Below are 25,362 nucleotides of genomic sequence, written 5' to 3' on the forward strand. Positions count from 1 at the left end.
GTAAGAGCAGCTTACGCCAAATCTTGTCATGCACAGACATCTCTCACCCCGCGGGCACTCAAGGACCAGCATAAAAGCGGGCCCTGCACCTCGCATCCTCACACACTCCTCCCGACGCCTTCTCCCCTGCACCCAACAAGGTGAGTCTGAACCCCAATCCTTTTCTTCAACCACTCCACGGGGCCCATCTCTCCATATGCCCTCTGCCCCCACACTTAGCAGCCCTTCCACCTCCCCATCTCCATGCTCTCATAAAATCCCAGGCCTCCCTGCTCCCTTGGCCTCCCCCACCACCGCTCCACACACCCCCTATACCCTCTGCCTTCCCAACGCCCTCTCTTCCAGGGACCCTCCACAACACAGACATGTCCTGCTACGACATCTGCCGCCCCTGCGGACCCACCCCGCTGGCTAACAGCTGCAACGAGCCCTGTGTCAGGCAGTGCGAGGACTCCCGCGTCGTCATCCAGCCTCCTACCGTGCTGGTCACCCTGCCAGGACCCATCCTCAGCTCCTTCCCCCAGAACACCGCCGTTGGATCCTCCGCATCAGCTGCCGTGGGCAGCAACCTCAGCGCCCAGGGAGTGTCCATCTCCTCCGGCGGCTTCGGAGGCTTTGGCCTTGGAGGCTTTGGCTTGGGAGGCCTGGGCTGCATCTCTGGCGGAAGAGCCTGCTACCCCTGCTAAGGACCCATGCCAACACCCCTGACAGCAGCCTCCAACACTGTGCCTGCCAGCTCTCAGGCTGAGGACGCTCCTCTGTGCCGCTCATGGCACACGGGCTCACCAGCCGTAGCTCATTCCATGGCACAAGAAAGCCAGCAAGGAAGGAAGGGGCCAGCCCTTGCTGTCAGGAAACATGGCCAGCATACCTCCTTCTTTCTTCCTCTTTCTCCTTTCCGTAGCACCACCACCTGCAGCTGCTACTCTCTGCTGCAATGCCTTGCTCACTAGCACAATCCCTCGGGAAACCTTCTGGGGCTGCTCCTACCACGGAGTAGGGAGACCTTGGGGCTCTGGGAAAATCTGCTCTGCGCAAGGAAAATAGGCTGGTGGTTGCCCTCCTGGCACCTCAGAATGTGCACCTTGACGCTCTCTCAGTTTCATGTTTTCCTCAATAAAATCAATCTGCATCCCATATCCTGAAAGCCTCCTCTTGCTTTCTTCTCCCAACGCTCTTCCAACTTCACCAAAAAAGAAAAAAAGAAGAAGAAAAAAAGCAGGGCTCAGAGGTGATCATCGCCCAAGCCCATTGGTGTTCAGGAAGCATTTGGATGATGCTCTTATTTATCTCCTTGTCACTACAATATTAAGACATGACGGTCACTCAGCAGATAGTGTATTGGCTGGATGGTCACATTCCAAGAGTTGCGGTCAACAGCTCAGTGCCCAGGTGGGGATTAGGGAGGAGTGGAGTCTTTATTGAGGCCCTCATTTTCTAGAATCATAGAATTTGAAGGGACCTACAAGGATCATCCAGTCCAACTCCTGGCACCACACAGATCTACCCAAAGATTCCGACCATATGACTAAGAGCACAGTCCAAACCCTTCTTAAACTCCAACAGGCTTGGTGCCATGACCACGTCCCTGGGGAGCCTGTTCCAGAGCACGAGGCAGTGCCTCTCTCTCAAACATGATGCAGAGGTAGCGCTGCTCTTCGGGCCAGGCACCACTTGCTGTAACTTGTGTGCCAGTTCCAGGGACCGGGACAGTGGCAGTAGCAGTGATGCCACAAGGAATTGAGCATCGTGCTGTTTTCTCCACAGCCTGTTGCCCTTGGGCATTCTGAACCCTCCTCATCTGGAAGCTGCCATCCCATGGGATGTGTTAGACATGGAGAAAAGCGTCCCTGTGCTTGCCTTCAACAACATGCCCCCATCTGCATGTCCCCGTAGCCTTTGGCTGATCCTAAAGCATCCCTCTCCCAGGGCCTGCAGAACATTTTGACACCACATGATAAATTTAACTGGGGTGGAGCGGGGAGGCTGGGGCTGGTAAGAGGGAGTTGATGCTGCTGTGGCTTTTGGAAATGTAGCTTGATGGAAGGGTGCATTTATTTTATTATTTTTTTTTTCATTGCTTCTCTTGTTTAATCATTGGGGGTTTGAGAGACGTTTCAAGTCTTTATATAGCTTAAAAATATTAAAACATAATAAGTCTTCTGTTTCCATGGCAACAGGGACAGCAGGTATTCATGGGCCTGGGATGCTGGCACCCTGCATTCATCACAAGGTTTCCAAGACAGAACAATTTTCTTCAAGGTTCCCAGAAAGCACCGCGCAGAGAGAAGGGAGCCCCGGCCAAATGGCAGCCCCAGGGCTGGAGCAGCGAGCCTGGGGATGTTGCAGCTTGCGGGGACCTGGGGCTCTGGCACCCGTTTATCCATGCCTCCTGCTCGTATCAATGACAGTGACTGATGGCCTGGGCGCTGGTGGGTGGCAGGGGTCTCTGGGACATCATTTGGGAGCCCCCATTGCATCCTGCAGGCAGCTCTGGTTTGCAAAGCAAGCAAACCTCTGCAAAGCAAGCCTGATATCATCACGGACACGGGGCTGCGTGGCTCCCAGCCAGTTGCTGGGCACGTCTGAGCCTCCCCAGCTCTGCCCCTCCAGGCACTGCCTCCCTGCTCTCCCAGGATGAAAATGGAAGAGAAGGCAAAGCCTTTCCCTGATTTTTGTGCAAGCTGCTTGCCAGTGGGATTTGGCGAGCCACAGACCTGTGGGAGCTGGTCAGCCATACACCAAGGGGATTAGGTGAGCCACATTCAATCCCTTTTTCATTAAAGTTTCAGAGTTTCCCCTGTGAAGGCATCTGAAGCAAAGGACAAAGCACGGTCAGCTATAACACTCTTCACAAAGCTAGGGCACATTTGTGTGATTTGTGGGATTTACACCTCGGGGCTGTCGGCATCCTCGTGAGCGATCCTCAAATTAAAAGCACGAGCTGGCAAGTTTGTTCTCTGCTGTTTCCTCCGAAAACGCCGCGGGAATGGGGTCTTAGCTCGAGAGCGGGTGGAAATGCGGCACCGGAGCTGCTGCTGGGCTCTGATCTTCTAAACCCATCGCCGGTGCTCTGTCCAGTGGGCATGGCTAAAAAAAAGTGCAAAAATTTCCCTCGCATGACAAGGAGCCCAAGGGGGGACAGAGGCATGGTGGGGCTGTGCCTCAAAGGAGCCCGTGACAAAATCCTTTGGGTCTCCAAGCCTCCTGGAGCAGGACATCGCTGGAGGATCTGCAGGCAATCAGCAGGTGGACCCACGGGACCCCACTGCTTTGGCCACCCCAAGGGACGTTCCTCCAGGGGTCCCTCTGCATGAAGTCGGATTTTGGGATCCTCATTGAGGCTGCTTGCTTGCTATGCCTCGTGCTGCTCAGAGCTCCACCCGCAAGCCCTAGGGATGCGCGGATGCATCTGTTCCTTTTTTTTTTTTTTTTTTTAATGGAAAATGAACAAGGCTTTTTTTGTAAGTAGAATTCGAGGAGCCATCGTTCCCTGGGCAGCTGAAGTGTGTTTGATCGTGTTTAAGTGACACTGCAGGGGCTGAAAACGCGTTAGTTAAGTAATTACGGGAAAGCTTTAAAATTCAGCACCAAACTGGTTCCAGATTTTCACATTTCTGCTGGGTTAAAACATGCAGGTGACACGCGTCGCTCGTTGTGACCATGTCCCCAGGTCGCAAAGCTCCAGCATCTGGAGCCACGAAATGTCCTGGCAAAATCAGTCTGCAAAATACAAAAGGATAAAAAGTTGCGAGCATGGATGAATGACTCTGCTAACCCAGAAGGTTACACAATAGGACCCAAATCTTACTTGTTTTTAGAGAAAATCCCACTATGTGAGCTACGTGTGGCTCAGGGCTTTGAGCCTGCTCCTGCACTGGAAATCTGGCTTTCTGGAGGTGCTGGGCAGGGTGCAGAAAACCTCGGCTGCGACGCCAATATCTTCTTTAATGATGAGGATGATGGGGCAGAGCCTTCCCTCAGCAAGGTTGAAGGTGACACCAGACTGGGTGGAACACCACAGGGCCGTGCTGCCATCCAGAGGGACCGGGACAGGCTGGAGGAAACGGGCTGATGGCGATCTCCTGGGGTTCAGCCAGGAAAAATTGGGGAAAAAAAAAAAAAAAAAAAAAAACAGGCACCGTGGCATCCTGGAGACGGGGTCACCCCTGGATTGGGGACACGTCCCCTGTCCCCTGTGGAGCACAGTGGTGCAGACCAGCCTGCACTGGGATGAGCGACTGGGTTAACTGGGGCCATGTGCCTTCACGTCAGCGGGTCCCCGATCAATGCGGTTCTCCTGGGGGCTGTTCACATGCTGCAGTTAATGCACGGCAGCGAGGGGTGAAGGGGACATCCCTGGCCTGCCGGGCTCTGCCCTGCTGTCCCCGGGGTTTGGGGTGGGGGTCAGGGGGCTGCTTTCCACCTTCGTCTCCAAAAGGTTGGAGGTAAAAGGTCTTGGTTGGGTTTGTGGCCTTAGAATGGGAGGAATGATCCTAAATGGGAGGAATGACCCTAAATGGGAGGAATCACCCTAAGTGGGAATGACCCTAAACAGGAGGAATCACCCAAAGTGGGAGGAATGATCCTAAATGGGAGGAATCACCCTAAACGGGAAGAATGACCCTAAATGGGAGGAATCACCCTAAGTGGGAATGACCCTAAATGGGAAGAATGACCCTAAATGGGAGGAATGACCCTAAATGGAAGGAATGATCCTAAATGGGAGGAATGACCCTAAACGGGAAGAATGACCCTAAGTGATTTTGGCCAAATTCCTTCAAATTCACAAGTCGGGATTTAGATTCGGGCTGGAAACCTCTTTTTTTTTTTTTTTTTGTGGGTGGTTTGGTGCCGGCCGCTGCCAACAAACTGAAGGAAACGAGCTGCTGCTTCTCCAAATTCGGCATTTTTTTTTAATTAATTCCTGAGTACGTTTTGAAGGGGTCAAAAGCTGCCCCCTGCCACGGATGTGGGTGGAGGTCAGGGGGGGCTGTGAGGCATGGGGGGCGCCCTGTGATGCACAAATCCTGGGGGACAGGGGGCACCAGGTGCTGTGGGGCCCCGGCTTTGTGCTTTTGCATGTGCAAGTGCACGTGTGCATGCGTGTGTGCACCGAGCAGTGCATATATGTGTGCAATGTTGCACGCTGCATGTGCACGGGTGTATATACAGGGATGCGTGGTGTGCAAACACTGCATGTGTGTGCAACGGGTACACAGCCCTATGGGTGTGCACACGCATGTGCAATGTGCACAGAGGGGCAGTGTGCACACTGGGTGAGAGGTGTATATAGTGCTACAGGCGTGCATGTGCACACATATGTGCATGGGTGTGCATTTGCACACATACGTGCATGTGTGTGCGCTGTGTGCAGTGTCCTGTGGGTATGTAAGTGCAATGTGCACACATGTACATGTGTGTGAACGTCATGCAACATGCATATAGACCTCCAGGTGTGTGTATGCACAGTTATATGTGGTGTGCACATATGTGCATGTGTGTGCACTGCATGCAATGTGCATATAGCCCTATGGGTGCATTTATGCACACTTATATGCAGTGTGCACACATGTGCACGTGTGTGAACCTCGTGCAACATGCATATAGCCCTACGGGTGTGTGTATGCACGCAATGTGGATGCATGTGCACTGCGTGCAACATGCATATAGCCCTAGGGGTGTGTATATGCACACTTGTATGCAGTATGCACACAAGAACATGTGTGTGCACTGCGTGCAATATGCATATAGCCCTACGGGTGTGTGTATGTATGCACACTTACATGCAGTGTGCACACATGTGCATGTGTGTGCACTGTGTGAAGTGTCCTACGGCTATGTAAGTGCAATGTGCACATGCTCATGTGTGTGCGTGCGTGCAACGTGCATACAGCGCTACAGGTGTGTGCATGCACACTTATATGCGGTGTGCACACATGTGCATGTATGTGCACTGCGTGCAATGTGTATATAGTCCTACAGATGTGTGTATGCACACTTGTATGTGGTGTGCACACATGTGCATGTGTATGCACTGCGTGCAACACGCATATAGCCCTACAGTTGTGTGCATGCACACTTACATGCGGTGTGCACGTATGTGCATGCGTGTGCAATGCATGCAACGTGCATATAGCCCTACAGGTGTGTGTATGCACACTTACATGTGGTGTGCACATGTGCATGTGTGTGCACTGTGTGTTGTGTCCTATGGGTATGTAAGTGCAATGTGCACGCATGTGCATGTGTGTGCACTGTGTGCAACATGCATATAGCCCTACGGGTGTGTGTATGCACATTTATATGTCGTGTGCACACATGTGCATGTGTGTGCACTGTGTGCAATGTGTATATAGCCCTACGGGTGTGGGTATGCACACTTACATGCGGTGTGCACACATGTGCATGCATGTGCACTGTGTGTTGTGTCCTATGGGTATGTAAGTGCAATGTGCACACATGTGCATGTGTGTGAACGTCATGCAACATGCATATAGACCTACGGGTGTGTATATGCACACTTATATGTGGTGTGCACATATGTGCATGTGTGTGCAATGCATGTAACATGCATATAGCCCTATGGGTGTGTGCATGCACACTTATATGCAGTGTGCACATATATGCATGTGTGTGCATGTGTGCTGTGTGCAGAGAGTGACCGTGCAGCGTGTATGTGTGTGTAAATGCACATGCGTGTGTGCTGTATGTGCACATGTATGCACCATACATGCACCATACGTGCACAGTGTGTAAGCCAGGTGTACCCATGTGCTCACGTGCATGCACTTTGCACACTGTACGGCGTGCGTGCATCTGTGCGCAGCGTGCTTGCACGCATACATGCACACGCACCTCGTGCATGCCTGCACTTTTTAACCTAAAAGAGGGCAGATTTGGCTCAGACGTGAGAAATTCATTGCTGGGGCTGCCCAGGGCGAGCCCACTGCTGCGCGGCCCGAATCGCGCGATTCCTCCCCAAAAACCCCCCTTCCCCCTCCCTCCCCCCTCACCCTCATCCCCCTCCCTTTTCCCCGCGTGCGGACTACAACGCGAGGACTACAACTCCCAGCACCCCCCGCGGCTCCCCCCCTCCCTCCTGCGGGGGCGGGCGGGCGGGCGGGCGGGAGAAGGGGCGTGGCTTGAGGCCCCGCCCCCTTGGCCGCTCCCTATTGGCTGCGGCGCCGTTGTCGCTGGTGACGGGGGGACGCGGCGGGGCCGCGGCGCGAGCGCCGGCCTCAGTCGGGCGGAGGCGGCGGCGGCGGCGGCTGCGGGGGGAGCGGGGTCCGCGCGCGCGCGCGCTCCGGCGCGCGTGGCGGCGGGGGGGTGGTGGGGGGAGCCGGGATTAATTTTTTTTTAATTTTTTTTGGGGGTAAATTGGGTGAAATTAAAGGTCCATGAGCCATGGGAGCTTGCACCGGGAGCCGGGCCGGAGCCGCCGGCGGGCGGTAGGGCCGCCGGGAACATGGCGGAGAGGTGAGAGCCGGCATCGCGATGTGGGGGGGGGGGGGTTTTGGGGGGGTTTTGGGGGTGATAAAAAGGGCCCAGACCCCCCCCCGGTATCCCCGAGGTGGGATCTGGCTCCCTTTTTATCCCCCACCCCCCCTATATATCCATATGGGGACCCCCCCTTTTTTTGGGGGGGGGTTTTGCCCCCCCCCAAATTTGGGGGGAGGGTGGGTGAGCCCCCCCCATATTTTTTTTTGGGGTGGGGGTCTGGATGCATGCAGGGGGCACCATTTAATTTGGGGGGGGGGCCCTATGTGCTCTGGGGGGGTGCGCTTAGACTTTCATTGGTACCCCCCCCCCTTTTTGGGGTCCATGGGGGGGGTCCCAGCCCAGCCCTGCCCCCCCCCATCATTTTGGGGTCTATAGGGTTGGGGGGGGGCTCCCAACCCCACCCTGATTTCCAGGGGGGCGTTGGCAAAATGGGGGGTGGGGGGGGGGGCGGATCCTGACCCCACCCTGCTGCTTGGGGGGCTGCAGCCCCCCCATTTCTAGGCCCTATATGGGGGCTATGTCCTCCCCCCCCTCCCCCCCCCCACCTTTTTGGGGTTGGCTCCCCCCTCCCTGCTGTTTTTTTGGGGGGGGAGGGGGGAAGATTCACCCCCCCCCCCTCCATATGGGGTTGAGGGGGGGTCTCTCCATCCCCCCTCCCCATAGAGGTCATGGGGGGGGTTGGATTCACCCCATACCCTGCCCCTAATTTGGGGGGGGGGGCACCCCCAACCCCCCCACACACCTTTATTCCCTTGGGGGGGGCTGAATTCCCACCCCCCTTTAATTATGGGGGGGTCGGATCCCACCCTATATCACCCTATAGGGGCTATGGGATTGCCTTACCCCTCCCCATCTCCCTATAGGGTTTTTTTGGGGGAGGAGAGGCTGCTTTTTTTTTGGGGGGGTGCTTTTTTGGGGGGGGGGGGGGCACATCCCCACCCCGCTCCCCGTGGGCTGCAGCTGGGGGAGGATTTTTGCGGCGGTGCAAGGTGTGGCACGGCCAGGGGGTACCCATAAAGGGGGGGATTTTGGGGGGGAAAAAGGATACGGGGCCGAGCCGAGGGGGCTGCATCGGGGCCGGGGGGGCTCGGAGGGGGGGTATTTATTTTCTCGTGCGCGGCGGATCGTGGATTTTTTTATTATTATTTATTTTTTTTTAATTCCCCCCTCCCTTCTCTGCGCTGCTCTGCTGCTCCCCCTTCCCCTCCGTTCCCCGGGCTGCGAAACCTGCAGGTTTTTATTGTTTTTAGCATTTTTTTATATATTTTATTGTATTTTTTTTTAATTTTCCTCGGTGGTAGCGGCTTCCCCTCAACCCTTCGGGTGACCTCTACGGAGAAACCCGCAGCCGCCGCCGCGCGCCGGGCGGCCGGGTGGGCTTTTGAAAAGGGGGGGAGCTGGATGATGCGAAAACGAGGAATATATACCTAAAAACCACAAAATCGGGGAGCTTTTTTTGTGAGCCCGAAAGCAGCAGGTGGCCGGTAGCGAGCGAGGTGTGGCCGTGCCCGTCCCTGATCCCGCTGCGGCCGCGCGGCGATGCGCAGCCCGCTCCTTGGGCCAACGCGCTCGGACCTCGCTGGAAACCTTCACGCGGTGCCCGGGGGGGTGATTGGGAGGTTTTGGGGGCAGATCTGGAGGTTTTGGGGGCAGATCTGGAGGTTTTGGGGGCAGATCTAGAGGTTTGGGGGGGATCTGGTGGTCGGGAGGGATCGGGGGATGCGGTGCTCGGGGGGGATCCGGCGGCGTCGCGGCTCCGGCGCGGTGCCGGGGACGATGTGGGGTGTTGGCTCCGACCGCGCTCGCTGCTGCTGCTCCTGCTCCTGCTGCTGCTGCTGCTCCTGCTGCTGCTTCTTCCACTCCTCCCGCTGCTTTCCACGCTCGTTTCGTAAGCCAGGAGCCACGCATCGCCTCGCCTTCACCCGGTGGTTTTACCTCCCTCCGGTCAACGTTGAGCCCGGGCGCCTCGTGCGCCCTCGGGGTGTCCTGGATCCTAAAATCCCCATCCGTCCCCGCTACCTGGACCCGTTTTGGGTCTGAATTCCTCCTTCGTGTTAAACCGAGCGATTTGCAGGACTCGAGTGGCCCTGGATCATCCCCGGATGGGAAGAGGGGAGGGAGCGACCTCGCCGTCCGCGTGGCGATACCGAGGGGCGGCCAAATTCCCACAATTTATTGCCAACGGGGTTCGAGGCTGCCTGCGACTCCTAAAAACGCGCTCCCTTGCCTGAAATGAGGTCGTTAACTCCTAAGAAGAGAAGCAGAAGTGCCCTGGGCTCTCGGAAGCGGCAGCTCGGAGCGGTGGGGGCTGCCCAAACCGTGCCCCCATTGCGCCAAGGGTCTTCCCGACGCCTCTGGCGGTCGGTGGCTGGTTTGGGGTTGGTTTGGGTTTTTTTTGTCTGCTTTTTCTGCCGTTATCGGGGCAGGAGCTGCTTTTCTGTGCTGGTTTCGGCCGTGAAATGGTTTTTCTGGCGAGCCCTGGGCAGCTGCTGAAGGTAACAGCGGTGCCGGGCGCGATTTCGGGTGGCCTTAACGAGCCGCGGTGCGTCTGTGCCCGCTAACGAACCTGGCACCCTAAAAGCAGAAATGATACGGGCGGTGTTGATTTAAAAAAAAAAAAAAAAATAGGCTGGTTTTTATTCCGATTTCTTTTATTTTATCCTCATTCCTGGGAAAGGATCGTCTCAACTCGTGCTCTTGAGGAACCCCGCGAAGTTAATCCCTTTAGGTAGGGATCCCGGGCGGGTTTTTCTGGGTGGGTTTGGTACGAAGGCCAAAGACTCACGTTGTTTGGTTCCTCTTCTGGAAGACGAGAGTTTCAGCAGTTCCCTTCTAGCCACGGGTGAATATACAAGATTTTTTTTTAATAAAAAAAAAAAAAGCAGAAGAAAACCACCCGGCAACCTCCGGCCGAGAACCCGCAAACCGAGGCGAAACCACGAAGCGCAAGAGGAGGCTGCAGCGCCCCGGGCTGCTTCCAGGAGGAAAATTTCCGCACGAAACGGGGCTGAGAACCCCCTGGGAGCACGGCGGAGGGGCCTGGCTCCGTGGGTGGAGGAGAAGTCGTCGGGTGCGGGGTTTTTCGGCTTGGCCACAGCCACCGTCGCCAAACGGCAGCGCCCAACCCACGCGTTTTTAGGGCAGGGTGATGTGAAAGTGTTTGCCCCTGACAATAAATACCAGCCAGAGCTTCGTTTGGGCTGCTGATTAAGATCGTTACAATGCCCTCCTCCCTGCAGTGTGTTTTATTTTTAAGAGTTAATTTCTCGTTCCTGTCTCCAGCAGCCGCGCTCTTCCCCCCTGCGTTTTTGCTTCACTGATTATTTCCTTACATGCTCTAGATAACGCATTGAGCCTCGACCTTTCCTCCTCATCCTCTGCCTCTCCTCGGGAACATCTCGGCCGTAATACTTCCTCTTCTCTTCCCCTATTCCCTGGCTATTTTTCATCCCAGTTGCCAAGAAGCAAGCAGGCGAGGGATAAATGTGCTCCAGGTGCTTCGAGGGGAAGAAGCTCGCCAGGTAGCATCGGCGCCGTGCCCTTTGAGCCGGTTCTCGTTCCTCCGAGCTGTTCCCAAAACCCCCAAAGCTGGTTTTCTCTCTTTACCAGCCCCTGGCGAGCCGTGAAGGAGCCGCGTTGTGCTGGGAAACGGGAGAGGTGCCGTGCTGCTCGGCTTGCCCGCGGCCGTGCCACTCGTCTGAGCAGGGTCAGGACCCCCTTTTTGGAGACCTCCTGGGATTACCAAGTGCTCTAGGGTAGAATTTTATTCGTTGGCCATTTTGGTCATTGCGACCATAAGTGGTTGAGTTTAAAATTTTCGGTGAGAGGAGGAAAACCTGGAGATGGGGAGAGAAGACTGCAGGATGCTCAGGGCACTTGGTAGTAGGGTCCCCTAATAAACCGCTTTTGTAGGGTCCATCGGCGCTGGTCAGTCTGAGCACTGCCTCCTAAAAAGCACAGGATCGGGCAATTCCAAAATATCACAAGTCAAGGTGGGGCTGAAGGCTGAGCTTGGCTGTCCAGGGATCATCTCTTGGAGTTTGGGCATGAAACAAGAAAAAGTGTAGGGCTGCCAGAAGGAGGGTCGGGCAGCGTGGAAGGACTACGGGGATGCTGTTTGCCTTCGTAGGGAGAAAATTCGTGAGGCCAAACCCCAATTAGAGATGAAGCTGGCCAGGTCTGTGGGAGCCAAAAAATAAATAAAAAAATAAAAAAAAAGGCTTTTTGAAATATATGAACAGAAAAAGGAGGAGCAAACACTGCTCCTTGATGGGGTCGGTCACCTCATAACCAAGGCAAAGCAGGGACGCGTCGTCATACGGTCTCGATTTTTGGGGTAGACCCATTGGGTCTGAATTTTTGGGGGAGCCAGGGGTTGGACTCGATGATCCTTGTGGGTCCCTTCCAGCTCGGGAATATTCTATAATTCTGCTTCCCCGGGGAGAGAAAAAAAGGAAAAAAAAATCAAGTATTTTAAAATAATAAACGCGAAGGAGACGCAAACGGGCATTAACGCGCCGCGTGGTAACCCGGCAGCGTGATTTAGGGCGCAGACGCCGCTATTCCTGCGGTGAAAGATGTGGGATTTTCTGATTGTTGATTAACACCTCATAAAACCGGCGGCAAATGAGGCCTGAAATGGACTGTCAGAGGGAGAAGGCTTTGCTGATGGTATTTTTACCGGCGCTGCGATCCTGGAAGGTTTCGTTCCTGGGTCGAGCGATGGTGCTGGTGGGGTGCTGGGCTGCTCGATTTCTGGATAATGTTTGAGTTTGAAGAAAAAAGCCCTTGTGGAGGGTGAAAGCAGGGAACTGGGGGGTCATCGGGGAGAGCGGCGTGGAGGGAAGGGTGCCGGGGGCATCATCGCATCGCTTGGTGCCTACCCTCAGGTGGCTTTGCACTGCGGGTAGGGCTGGGGGCTGTTAATTAAGAGTAAAAACCTCATCAAGCGTGGGGTAAAAGTGGAGTTTTGCATACCACAGCTCGGTGTTTCCGACCTCGTCCTGATGCTGAGGATGGGGATGCTCTGCACCGAATTATGTGGGTATAATGTGCACAAAAACGCTTGGACGCTGCGCCCATTCTACAGATGGGAAGGGAGGAGACCACGACGTGTCCGAGGCGGTGCAGAGCAGCGATGCTGGGTCCTGGGACCTCATTTAAGGGCTCTAACGGGTCTTGGCCACGCAGCCATCATCCCCTTCACCACCAGGCCACGCGGCGCGGTGCCGAGGGGCAGAGCGATGCCAGCCCGGCCGCTCCATTTGTGCTCCCGGCCTGCCCCTTCCCGAGGCGATGGCATTTTTCTGCCTGCCTCGTTGCGTTTTTATTGATCTCCCTCTCTCCGCCCCGCGCCCTGCTTGAATGTAAATGCCTTCCACCGGCGACGTGTTTGGAAATCCAAGCTTTTTTTTTTTTTTTTTTTTTTTTTTTTTGGCCATCTAGAAACGTTGGCATTAGGATTTTATTGATCTTTCCGTGGCGCTCCTCGCGAGCCTCAGAGCACTTTTCGCAGGCGGCCGGGAGAGATGATTGCATTAGTGCAAGCAGCGCTTATCGACGGCGGTTTCCATCGTGGGGGAGGACGGACAGACAACGCGGTGCGTTCGGGAAGCGAGGGGATTTAGGTGCCCGGAGTCAACCCCTGGTTTTGTCTGGGATCTTTAGACAAAGAGTTTCCCAAAACCGAAATCCTCCGGAGGTTACGAAGGGCTCGTGGGCTCCGGATCGGCACCGCGCTGTCCTTGGCAGCGCGCTCGGGTGCCGGCGTGGACTTGAAAAAAGGGAAGATGCTGCTGCTTGGACAGCCCAGCTCGCTTCCTCTCAGCCTGCTGGGTTTTTTGGGTGTCCATCTGTTAAATTATTCACGTCGAGGAGCGCACCCCAAGCCGGCCGAGCGCGCGCGCATGCGAGGCTCCGGTGGGCGCACGGAGGTATCATGGGTTTTGTTGGTGATTGAGCTGCCTCTTCGGCGCTTTCTGAGTCCTGTTGGTGGACGTCTAGGTGATGTTGAGTTCTGCTTCGTAAGCTTCTTTGCCTCCTAATCTAATGTGAGCATCTGCCAATCCCCGGCCTCTCCCCGGCGGGGACTGGAGGCAGCGCGGAGCCTTCTCCGTGCGCTTGGTGCACTGCAGTTGCTAAGGGCTTAATTAAAATAGAGAGAAAAAAAAAATAAAAAAAAGGGAAGAAAGCAAAACCAAACACAAACGCCTGTGACTCCGGCAGCGCTGAGTGTGGTCAGGAACATTTGGGAAGAATTAGAGAAAGCACCAGGCAGAAAATCACTGTTAGTTGAGGGATGCTGGGCGCGTGCGTCTCCGCCCGGAGCGGCGACGCGTGTGGTTTTCCTGCACTTCCTCCCCCCAAAAAAAAAAAAAAGCAGCGGGGTCTGGGTGAAGCTGGAGGAGGTTTTTTGCTCTGGTTCCTCGTTTTGCATCCCCTCGACGGAGGACGACCTCTGCTGCTTGGGGTTTGGGAGCTGGGGTCGTGTTTCAGCCCTCGCTGGAGGCCGACGCGGGCTGCCCGCGGCCCCGGTTGCGCAAAAAAAAGGAGCGTGGGGGGACAGCGAGAGGGTCCCCAGGATTTTGGAGCTGCCCCGTGCTTCTGGGAACCCTCTCCCAGGGGTACCTGGAAGCTGAAGACCAAAGGAGCGTGCACTCAGGGCGATTTTCCCTTCTGAGGCAGGATGGAGGCTGAGATCTGAGTGGGTTTTTCGCCTTTCTCCTTGGTGGCAATGTATCCCGGTGTTTGTTCCAAAAGGCAGCACTTCCTCTGCCTCTCTTCTTCCTAAAATCCCTTCTTTTCACCCGTTTGACCTCCAACCTAGCTCCTCCTGCTCTGGGAAACGAGGGCAGTCACGTCTCGGCGTACCCCCAGCCCGAAAATCGTGGCGCTGGTGGCGAGGCGCTGGGCTGCTGGATTTGGGAAGCTCTGGATCCTTTCTGAGGCAAAGGATCACGCTAATTTGGGGTCTCCTGGGTGGATAATGTGAGCGCTGGTGCTGGGCCTGGTCCAGATGGAGTGCAGCTTGGTGACATTGAGCCACGGAGAGAAAACCAAGAGCTTCCTATGCACCTCGGTCAGGAAGGACTCGCCTTACCCCCCCCCCGGCGCTGCAGAGAGCTTTCAGATCCCCGCTTTCACCTTCTGAGACGCTGTTGGATCTGTCAAAGCTCCCAGCAGCCCTGCTGCAAAGCTGCAAGGGAAAATTGCAAATGAATACAGCAACACCGCTCTCATTTAGGAGCCCTTTCTCTTCCCTCTCCCGCTTCTTCTGCATTGCTAACGTCTCCTCGACGTCACCTTGAGCCGTCGGCGCCGCTCGGCGCCGTGGGTCAGATGTGGGGAAAGGAGGGTGGAGGGGGGCGCTGAGGAAATCCCCCAGCCCTCATTTTACAAAATAAATAAAAAACAGCATTTTACAGAACAACTTTGTACATTTTTCTCTTAGACTTATATTTTTATTTTTTTTTTAAAGCAGGAAGCTCTCGAGGTTTTTGTTCAAGGTAAGAAATGTGCCGAGAACTTCAAACCCTGACAAGTGCCTCTGCAGTAATTATTTTTCTGTCAAACTGGAGCTCGCCTAAACAATGCACTTTTCTCCTTCAGCGGGAAGGGGGGCGTGGGGACGGGGGGGTTGTCACAGGCAGAAGCAGGAATGGGGCCCGGAGGAGCAGGGTTTCGGAGCCTCCTCGATTGAGGAGGTGCAGCGCCTGCCCTCGCCAAAATTTGTTCATTCTAGAGATTTGACAGCTCGATTGCTGTAGTTTCTTAAAAATGAAGGGCTTGGGGGCAAGTCCTTGCACCTCTGCATCGCTTCTGCTGCTCCTTTCCACCACTGTGGGCTGGGCTCCCAAATTGAGGTTCCGAGTGAGAGCGGCTCCACTTGAGTTGTCTTGACATCCAAAAGGACGTTCCTGTAGTGGAGGGTGAAAAATCAATCCTGGGAACAGGGCTGACTGCTCGTTACCTCCAGCAGAGCACGAATTGGTGCTCAGGAGGCCTGGTGGGGATGAGATCAGAGGAAGCAGGGCTTGTTTTGCCATCTCCACCCCCTCTGTGTTGTCTCCTGTGAAGATGATGCCCTAACCAGCCGCTAAGACGAACCCCGGGCAGAAACCGAGCTCGGTGTGCAGGAGGAACAGGTTGGGCAGCAAAACCCTCTGTTGCCTGCTGCTTCTCGACATCTGCAGCCTCTGCTCCCGATCTGGGAGCCGTGGGTTGTATCGGCCTCGCTGTGGCCGCCCCGTGCTGGTAGGCATCCTCCTGAGCATCCCTACCACCTAATTTAGGATCTGCTCTGGGATTGAGTCGAGGATGGGCAGAAGCAGTGCTCCAGACCACGACGAGAAGCGTGGCTGGCGTTCGTGGGCAGCCCCTCTCCATTTGGGGCTTGGTGCTCTCCGAAACCTTGCTCCTTGCCTGCATATGGATGAGCTTTCCACCAGCTCACGCAGCGCTCCAGGCGCTTTTGTTCCTCGAGCGCGTCTCTCCGGCGCATCAAAGCGCCTTGGAAGCAGGCGGAGGGGGCTCTGCGGCCACTGGGACCGAGGTGCCTGTTCTTTTAGCAACGGGGAAAACAGGAAAAAAATTCTCAACGCATCCTTCTGGATACTCCTGGCATATGTCCCTCCATCTGCACTTAGAGCACGCGGGTAACGTAGCTAAAAACGCGCTCGCGGATAGCGCTGTATAAATTTTCTCCCTGTGGCGTGCAAATATCTGTAAGGCTTTTTTAACTGGGGAGCGAGCAAGCTCTTTCGGGGTGTGGTTTTGCAGAATGCCTCCATCTAAAGCAAGCCTGCTTGGCCACTACAGATAAGTCTTGTGTCTCACCACGTGCTTCGAATCACCCCACTAGTTGGTGCCGATAAGGCAAAGCTGCAGCGTGGAGCCGTGCTTGCTTTGCGCTGCAAACACGATGCTCAGCTCCCCGTGCAGTCAGCCCTTGGAACAAAACCATCTCGTTTTGGCACCCTGGGGTTAGAAGCCAGCGGCTGGGTTCAAAGCTGAATGGGTTTCGTTGAAGAGCCGTCCCTCCCTGCTTCGGCCCCGGCTGCCGAAAACTTGAATTCCCTTCTTTGTTCCCTTTCAGGGAAACGAAAGATGGAACGTACCCAAATGAGGAAAATTGAGGCTAGAGCAGTGAATTGAATATGCAAGCGCTGTGAACAGATGTCCTGGAGCTGGCTTCATTCTGGAGAACTTGCGAGCTGGCAAAGAGGGCAAGCTAGAGGCTAGCGGGGAAGGCTGCAAGCCTTACGTCTGCATTTTGGTGTAAATAAAGTGTAAATCAGTGATTCAAGCGTCCCCATCCACTCGTATAACTGTGATATGAAGGCTGGCTTTCTCTTTTCCTAGTGCGTTTTGGGCTGTCGTAGAAAACATGTAATTTTCAGGATTATTTGCGTGTTTTCAGGTCCCACCCAAAGGTGGACACCGAGGTGACCACGAGCCAGCGCTGGGCCCCCGCTGCTAGGAAGGCCCAGGTAAAATGGGACTACAGAAGGGCCCAGAGGCTTAGGGGGCTCCTCTTTTTGGGGCTCCCCAAACCCACCAAGCCTCGGGGCTGGGCACCCTGCTGTAGGTGGCCCTGATGGGGTGGTGGGGACCTGGAGGAACCCCCAGCCTCGGCCACTCCAAGGCTCTGAAGACCTTCAGCTATAGCATCCACGTGGCAGGAAAACATTTATCACGTAACTGCTTTCCTCTCATCACCAGTCATTCAGCTCAGTTTTGCTCAGCTCTTGGGATCTTGCCTAGCAGCAGCAGCTTTTTTTAACAAAATGCTGTCCTAGCTCTAGAATACTTATTTATTTTCCACGATTCTTCGGTGTTTTGACAACCGAAGTCAACCCCAAGCTCGGCCTCGAGCGCTGACCTGCTCCAGGAGCAGGATTCCTCCTGAAGGCTCCTTGGGCTGCCTTCATCTCGAGGATTTGGCCCTGACATTTCGAATAATTGGGGGTGTGCTCGAGCTCAGCCCGTGCTGATTGCTTTACAAATAGGGATCGGATGACTTTTGGCCAGAGAGCGGTAAGGCTAGAAGCTGTCTGGTAATCTGTTGATTGAAATTGCTGAGAGAGAGGTATTAATGCCACGTTGAGATACCTGGGCTGAAATAAATCTCTCCCAGGTGTGTTAGTGTGCTCCTCCAGCGTTTTTTTATGGCTATGGCATACGGCTTACTCCAGTTCCACTGTGTTTTGGCTAAAACCCTAAAAACTAGCCCTAAAAACCATCCCCCAACCAGGCCTAAACCCTAATAACCAGCCCCTAACCAGGCCTAAGCCCTAAAAACCAGCCCCTAACCAGGCCTAAGCCCTAAAAAACATCCCCTAACCAGGCCTAAGCCCTAAAAACCAGCCCCTAACCAGGCCTAAACCCTAAAAGCCAGCCTCTAACCAGGCCTAAACCCTAAAAACCTTCCCCAACCAGGCCTAAACCCTAAAAAACAGACCCTAACCAGGCCTAAACCCTAAAAACCAGCCCCTAACCAGGCCTAAACCCTAAAAACCAGCCCTTAACCAGGCCTAAAGCCTAAAAACCAGCCCCTAACCAGGCCTAAACCCTAAAAACCAGACCCTAACCAGGCCTAAACCCTAAAAACCAGCCCCTCAGGGTGGGATTTGTGCTGTGGCAAAATTGCATCGTGGAGGCCTTAAAACAGCACCTATGCTTCATGGGCACCTCGGTACCCTCAAGGCCATCCAGCTCATTCCCTGTCCCCTGAAATGGGGTAATAAAGTGGTTTCTGGGCAGTTTCAGCTGCCGTGTGTGCTCAGTGTGGATTCTCACAGCTCTTGCTGTGGAATGGCTTCGTAGGGGAGCCTGGACCAACATAAAACCACATCGTCTTGGGGTGAATTCAGGAGGGAGAGGAGCTGAAATGGGGTTGTTTGTACAGGGATGGAGCACAGGGTCACTGGCCTAGTCCTCCATCTCCTGACGTGTCTTCATCCTTCGTGGTTCTGGGAGTTGATTTTGTAGGACCAGAGCTCTGGGCCCACGACTTTACGTAGCTGCAAAGGGTCTGGTGGCAGAGCTTGGTGGGGACAGGACTCTGGCAGGATGGTGTAAAGGACAGGCTGGCGTTTCTGGAGATCCTAGCATCCCCTTAGAAAACCTCTAGCGCACATCTCAGCCGTGTTGGGAGCACGCGAGCTTAAATGCCTTTGAGGTGAACATCTCCTAATGGTTTAAGTATCTGGCTCTTAAATATCTCTAAGTAGCCTTTATTTTCCCATTCCCTAAGTGATATCTTAATCCTACACTTTGCTGAAATATAATTGCCGTGCTCTCCTGCGACTACAGGCTCTTTCTCCTGGAGCTATGCAGAGGCTGGCCGTCGCTGCTTTCGAAGGATTTATTTTGTGGGAGGTAGAGGCAGGGCCCCGTCCCCTTCTTCATCTCCATCCCCTTCTCCATCCTCTTCCCCATCCCCTTCCCCATCCCTGTCCCCATCCCCTGGACACCAGCTAGCAGCTGCAATGAAGTGGCTTGGCTCGTAGCACTCAAAGCATCTATTTGCACAGCTCTTGGTGCTCTGAAGCATCCCAGCCACGTCACGAAGCGAGCCCTCTTGCCAGGAGGGCGAGGAGTTGGCCGCTGGCCGGCAGGATCCAATTAACTGCAGTGATCGATGGCAATCATCTGAAAACTGCGCTCCCTGGATTACAGAGCAGTAAGGGCATCCATCTGGAGTAAATTTTAAGGCGAGCCACGCTGTTGGAGCTACTTTTTGGATATCATCTTTTAACTTAGCAGGTGTTAGCTTAAATAATATGGCCACGTGAAACTTTCAGCCTGTTTTGACTCAATCCACATCCGTGCTGAGCGACCTATCGACTTCAGGGTCACGCAGTCGTGTTTTCTTTCTAATAAGTCCCTAGGAGGCACTCAGGCTGGGAATAGAGAGGCACAAGCATCCAAGGGGGGCTACAAAAACTGCAGAGGTCTGTCAAAGGACAGGGATCAGCAAGTAGAAGATGAAGGGATGAGCAATAAACGGCCGAAGCCATCGCATGCACGTGGGCTATAAGGTGGAGGGACGAGGCAGCACGTCAGGAGGATGTGGGGAGGTGGGGGGAGCACCAGCACGGCTGCGGTGTTAATGCAGAGGGACGTGAAGTAGCAAGAAGGAAAATGGATGTGAAGGAGGGAGAGGATGCTCCAGGCTACGCATCAGCCTGGTGTGCGGTGAGGGGAACGCGGAGGCTTTTTGATGGTGATGAGGAGCGAAGTGGAGTGCAGGCGCAGGAAGCACGGCGGAGTTCAGAGGGGTCGCCACGAGGACGTGGGCAGCACGTCGGTTCCTACGTGACTGCTGGGTTCTGAAACAACATTTGGGTTTCACCCCTTTGCCTCTACCTCTTCAGTGACTGTGAGAAGTCATTTGGGTACAACAGTGGAAAGAGGGAGCGCGAAGGTATTCCAGAAAATTTAATTCTGGGAGCATAGAGGGAGAATTAACAGCTCTTTCTTTTTTTAGCCATTCTTGTCCTGGAAAGTCATGCGATTAGGAATGCCTCCAAGATACTTGCTTAGACAGTGCAGAAATGCACAAGTTGAAGGATTGCTACCCTAGGGATTTGCTGCAAGTGGCAGGATCTGGGCTGGACTGGAGAAACTGCGTAAGCAAGAGTCTCTCGGAGCAGTGGCAAATCTTGGAGGCAGTAACAGAAGTGTAGGTGTGTAATTCCCTGTCTTGCATCAGCAGGATATACAGCAGGATATAGAGCAGAAACGACTGGAGCAAGAGCAGCGTATACCTCAGTGCAAGCGCTGTTAAAATTGGAAGGGTGAACAGGAGTGGTGCAAGGGAAAAAGTGTTAAAAAGCAAAGTATTCCATGTGCTGCCTTCTGCATCTGGAATATGCAGTCATCTAAGGATGGAGCAGCTTCGGTGAGTAGCTGAAGCTTGAACTCCAACTGAAGTTGAACTCCAACTCCAGTGGCCAGCTCCATGTCCCAAGGGTGCAGTGCCCAGGGTTCCTTCTCTCTGCTTTGCCTCGCAGAGGGTATTTTGCTAAAACTGGTTGTATTCCTGGCCCTTTGCTGGCTCTTAATCTGCTGTTAATGCTGCAGTTGGTGTTTGAGGATCTCATAGCTCTCTCTGTTCAATCTGCTTCATCGAACCAAAAAATCAAAAGGAGAACTTTGTGCTGGGAGGCAGCAATGTATTTCCTCCTAAAAAGCTCAGGGAGAAGTAAGCTGTGCCCTAATGGAAGATGCCAAAGAGCTGGCCTTGCTGAAGAACAGAAAGAGTCTGAGGATGCCACCGAACAGACACAGATGTTCCTGATCTTTTTTGATGAATGGGAGTTTGTATTGCAGGTTAACGCTTGCCTGGAAACATTTTATTTGCATTCAAAGCTGAAGGTGAGATTTTTAGAAAGCAAAAAATCCAGCGTTAGCATTCAGTGATCAATGCAGGCTGAAGTTGGGGGGTAAATTTTGAGGGCAGTGTTGAGCAACGTGTGTGTGGATTGAACATTTGGAAGTGATGCCCAACTCTGTCCAATGGATTGCTTTTTTTCCATCCTTGACTAATGAGTTTGCAAGGATGAACGAGGAGGGGAAAAATAAAGGGCAGTAAAGTGAAGGGGAAAAAAAAAATGAAGACTATAAAGTGAAGGGAATTTTTTGAAGGTTAAGTATCTCTGGTGCTTTAGGAAAGCCATCAGACCTAACCGACAGTGACTGCACGGTCGCGAAGGCAAAATGAATAAAACTTGAACGGACAGACAAAGTAGAGCTCGTTACGTGCCGGGCTCTCCTCGCTGCCGTGGTTGTAGATCCCGATCGATATCGGGGAGGGGGAGGAAGGTTAAAACAAAGCTCCCCTGATGTTGCTTCTAGCCAAAGCTCTGCGCTGCTTTCTTCCCCTGGAAGTCTGTGCTCGTGAAGACTGAATGCTGCCTTTCATAGCCGAGCTGTTGAGACACTTGGAGTATTTTTGGCCGGGGAAGATAATGAAGTCTTAATGCAGCAATCCATTTGATGCAGGAAATCAAAAGGCACAAAGAACTTGAGTTAAAGATCCAAGTGTGGCAGGACACAGAAATAGAAATGACCGTGTGGAGGCTCTCATCTCCTCCCTGCCTTCTTCCCAGCACTCCTTTTGTTCTAGGAGCGGGGTGGGGAGGTGGCAGGGCAGCTCGAAGTGCAGCCCTTAAAGAAGAGGAGGGGTGGAAAAGGGTCTGAAGAGCCTCTATTTAAAAAAAAAAATAAAATCCAGTGTCTTGGTGCTTTGAAATTGTTCCTTGTTCTTTTCAGAGCCTAAAGCTGAGAAACTCAGCAGTTTTCCAGGGAGGGGAATGATGTGCTGGGTGTTTGGCTTGCCGAGGTAGTAACTGTGCTAACATGACACGTGGAGGGGAAGAATGGGAGGCAATTAGGTGGTGATGTGCTGCTCCCTGCTCCATCACACCTCAAATTGCTTTGCTGGAGGGATCTGACCCTCGTCCCCTGCCCGGTGCCTGTGCGGTTCCCTGGGATGAGCCCAGCTTTGCCTTGCCCCAGCCAAGCAACTCATCCACATCAAGGATCTCCTCCCTAAGCTCAGATCAGCTCTTAAATTGGAGGAAGGAGCTCCAGGTTTGCTGTGCCATTGTTCCAGCCCTTTACCCCAGCGTAAGGGATGCCTTTTTCCACCCTCCTCGGGATAAACAGGGCACAGGCATTGTTAAACGCGGGCTCTTCCAACGGGGTCTTCCAATTTTGCGTGACTCAACGACTGCCCCCACTCCGTGAGATTCACTTTTCTTCACAAATTTTCCTCGGTTTAGAAAGATGGAAAAGCTTCAAGCTGTAGGGAGAAAATGTTTGGAGCAGATTTTTTACGTCCGGCTCGAGGACTCTCATGTCAGAGGAGGAGAAAGAAGAATAATTGAAAATATTGAATATTTCATAAGCCATAGTCCAAGAAAAAAAAATTCTAATGCAGCGGTAATACGATTTGTTTTTTAGAGGGCTCTATTGATTTGTCATTAAAAACTGTCATGTTCTGTGTCCATTGTACAAGGAGGGGGGAAAAAAGAGAATGCTTTATAAATAAATGTCTGAGGACATACAGAGTGCACTTGGCATAATGGCTGGACCATAGCAGAGTCGCTTATCTGTCACATCGTGCTTTGGCTGTTAATGGTGTGTAAATTTTCTTTCTATTTAAAGTCACCGTGGGACTTAATTTTTCATGTTTCGAGGGCAAAGAGGGAAATGGAGAAGTGGCAGGGTCTCTTTTGGGCCCCTGCTTGAGGAGACATCCCGGTGGCTGCCTGCCTGTCCCCCATTTCAACTCGTAGCCTTGCCGGATTTTGGGGGAACAAACACCTTTTTTTGTATGTCACACGCTTGCCTCCGGTTATGGCACTCGGTGCTAGTGCCATTTATCAGCCTAAGCAGCAATAAATTATAAATGTGCTAGAAAAAAAAAATAACTTAGTAAATTTTATTCCTCCTTCTCCGCTCATCTCGCCTCATTTTAGCTACGATTTACACCCTATAAGAGTGGTTTTTAAGAGGGTTTTTGGGCTTTTGGTTGGCAAGGGTTTGGTTGGCAAGGGTTTGGGTTCATCTTGCGGTGGTGTTGAGGGTTTGTGCTCTGTGACAGCTCTCTCTGGAAGAATGCCCCTCGGAGGGTGACCTGTGTGTCCCCCTCCACGCAGGGTCTGAGCCATGTCCCACCTCAACAACTGGAGAAGCCCAAAAGGAAAATCTCATCACCCAGCATAGAGTCAGTCCCACAGGAGGACTCTTCATTTGGACGAGGCCTTGGAGGTCTTTGCCAATGTGGATGATCCTATTATTGATTACCATTGATCTGTCTTGGACAGCAGCACTGCAGCACGTAGACCAGGTCTCATTTTGGGTGTGTTGATGCTTCTGTTTTTCTCACCAAGTTTTGGGGCCTTTGGGCACGTGGCCCTCCAGTCTCTCCTGTTTCTGCAGATGTTTGTACCTGGAGCAGCTGTGCTTAGCTCCAGTTGGTGGTGGTAATGAGATTTACTGCAAAACAAGTACTCGGTTTAACTTGTAGCCCCGTTTGTGGTGGTCTCTTCATCTTGGGGTCTTGAAACGAGTCGATAAAAGGGGCTGAGGACCTGGCCTGGAGGCCTGGGTGCTACAGGACTTGAATGAAAACGTAGCAGAGCCGTTGGGCCTCCTGGCTGTACCGTGCCTTCAGAGGGAGTTTTGCTGGATGTCTTCCAGAAGAGCCTTTGAGATCTCCAGAGTTATTCCCTTTTCCTTTGATTGTTGGCTGACAGCACCAATTTTTCATTTTATTGTTGTTTTTTTTTTGTCTGAGCAGGACGTTCTTTGATCGCCTCCGCGTTAGATAAACTTCCTCCCCGAGGCCTTAGGACCGAAACTCTGGCCTTTGTGCAGCCAGCGTGAGCTGCGAGCACATCCAGAGCAGGTCAGCTGTGGAAACCTGGTGTCTCTGCTGCTAAATATTTCTTCCTTCTGCTGAACTGAGCCAGAAGCCTGCAAAGAGCACTGCGGCACCGGGTCACGAGTATTGGATGAACCCCACGCCGTGCGAGATGGGCGAAGCGGGTTCCTAATGGCAGCGACCACATTTCTCCAGCTCCAGCAAGTGCCACGAGATGATCGCTCGTCCTGAAAGGCTGCTGATGTTCCTCCGAGTGCCCGAGCGGTGTCTGGGTGCCGATCTGACTGACTTTCCCACTGCGAAAATTTCCTTTTTGCTCAGGGGAATCAGCGACGAAACGGCAGGTCGGGCTGCTCCTGCAGCCTTATCTCGCCGCCTTGCAGCTCGGCTTCAAGGGCCTGGCTTGGCTTTGTAATGCAAAAGCAAGCTCCCCGATTTTTTTTATTTTTTTTTTAGGGTGGCGTTACCGGATTAACGGCTTCACCGTAAGGCTTGGGCACGCGATAGCTGCCGGTTTAAATAGCGTCTCGGGGAATGCTGCGCGGCGGCGGCGTGCGCGCAGGCTTTCTGTCAGCGACTTTGTGTGCCCGCAGGAGGCTCGCTGGGCTCTTTGAATGGTGCGGCAAGGCGGGAGCCTCTCCATTGAGAGCTGCTGTGACTCAGCTGCCTGCTGCTTGAGTCGCTGCTGCGCCCATCGCCAGGCTAAAAATAGGCGTTCTGTCCAAATTCTCCCATCATTCTTAAAAAAAATTCCACCGCACGCTGGCCTTTTAACCTGGTTACCTGGTTCTCTGCGGCCGTTTAGAGGGATCCCTTCATTTACTCTGCCCCATTTTCCCTGGCTGTCTCCATTGCAGGGGTGGCACGGATAGAAGAGAAAATCTTGCTCTCCCACAGGGACAGAAGTCTGATTTGCTCGCATAAAGCATCTCTCTATAATCAAGCCTCCCTGGTTCTTTGTTCTAGGCACGTATTAATGGAAGAGGATGCTGCCACAAATTGCTGAGGGCTCTTACAAAGCACTGGGAAGGTTTGAATAAAAAGCTAGCAGGCTCAGCAGCAGGGTTTGATAGCTGGTAGTCCTTTCTTTATCACTGCAGGTAATATGTGGGAGTTGAGACGTGGGTCACTTGTCAGTCCTACGTAATAAAAACAGAGCCTAATTGCTGGCAGTCGTTGGGCATGTAATACCGAAATTGCTGTAACAGGTAACAATTTTCTATACTTTCATTCCGGAATGACAGTATAGAACGTGAATCATTCTTGTAATGCTAATTTTCCCTGTTTTTCTCGTCCAGAGCTCCAGATCTGCCAAGCTGTCAGCCATGGGTGGGCTGGCTGAAATTCTCTCGACGAATGTCAGCTTCTCCCCTGATTTTGTTCTCCTTCTGGGTGGTGGAGCTTGGTCCTCTGCGTTTTTTTTTCAGGGCGCCAGCGTTTGGGAATGGCTGGGAAGGTGGGAC

The 25,362-nt window shown here is 53.4% G+C and overlaps 1 protein-coding gene and 1 pseudogene across 4 annotated transcripts in view; both read left to right on the plus strand.

The window, feature by feature from the left end:
* The first annotated feature begins 365 nt into the window (after positions 1 to 365).
* LOC311431227 (feather keratin 1 pseudogene) lies at positions 366 to 686 on the plus strand (annotated as a pseudogene). The gene has a single exon. The product of its transcript is annotated as a feather keratin 1 pseudogene (transcript).
* Positions 687 to 7,369: 6,683 nt separating this feature from the next.
* ARHGAP39 (Rho GTPase activating protein 39) overlaps positions 7,370 to 25,362 on the plus strand; it is an 82,179-nt gene continuing 64,186 nt past the window's right edge. For all 3 annotated transcript variants that reach the window (XM_084508526.1, XM_084508528.1, XM_084508527.1), the window contains exon 1: positions 7,370 to 7,479. In XM_084508526.1, the coding sequence (XP_084364652.1) occupies positions 7,469 to 7,479 (11 nt within the window). In that variant the 5' untranslated portion in view covers positions 7,370 to 7,468. The remainder of the gene's footprint in view (positions 7,480 to 25,362) is intronic.

Source organism: Aythya ferina, assembly GCF_964211825.1.
Source record: "Aythya ferina genome assembly, chromosome: 2".
In the NCBI taxonomy this organism is placed as follows: domain Eukaryota; kingdom Metazoa; phylum Chordata; class Aves; order Anseriformes; family Anatidae; genus Aythya; species Aythya ferina.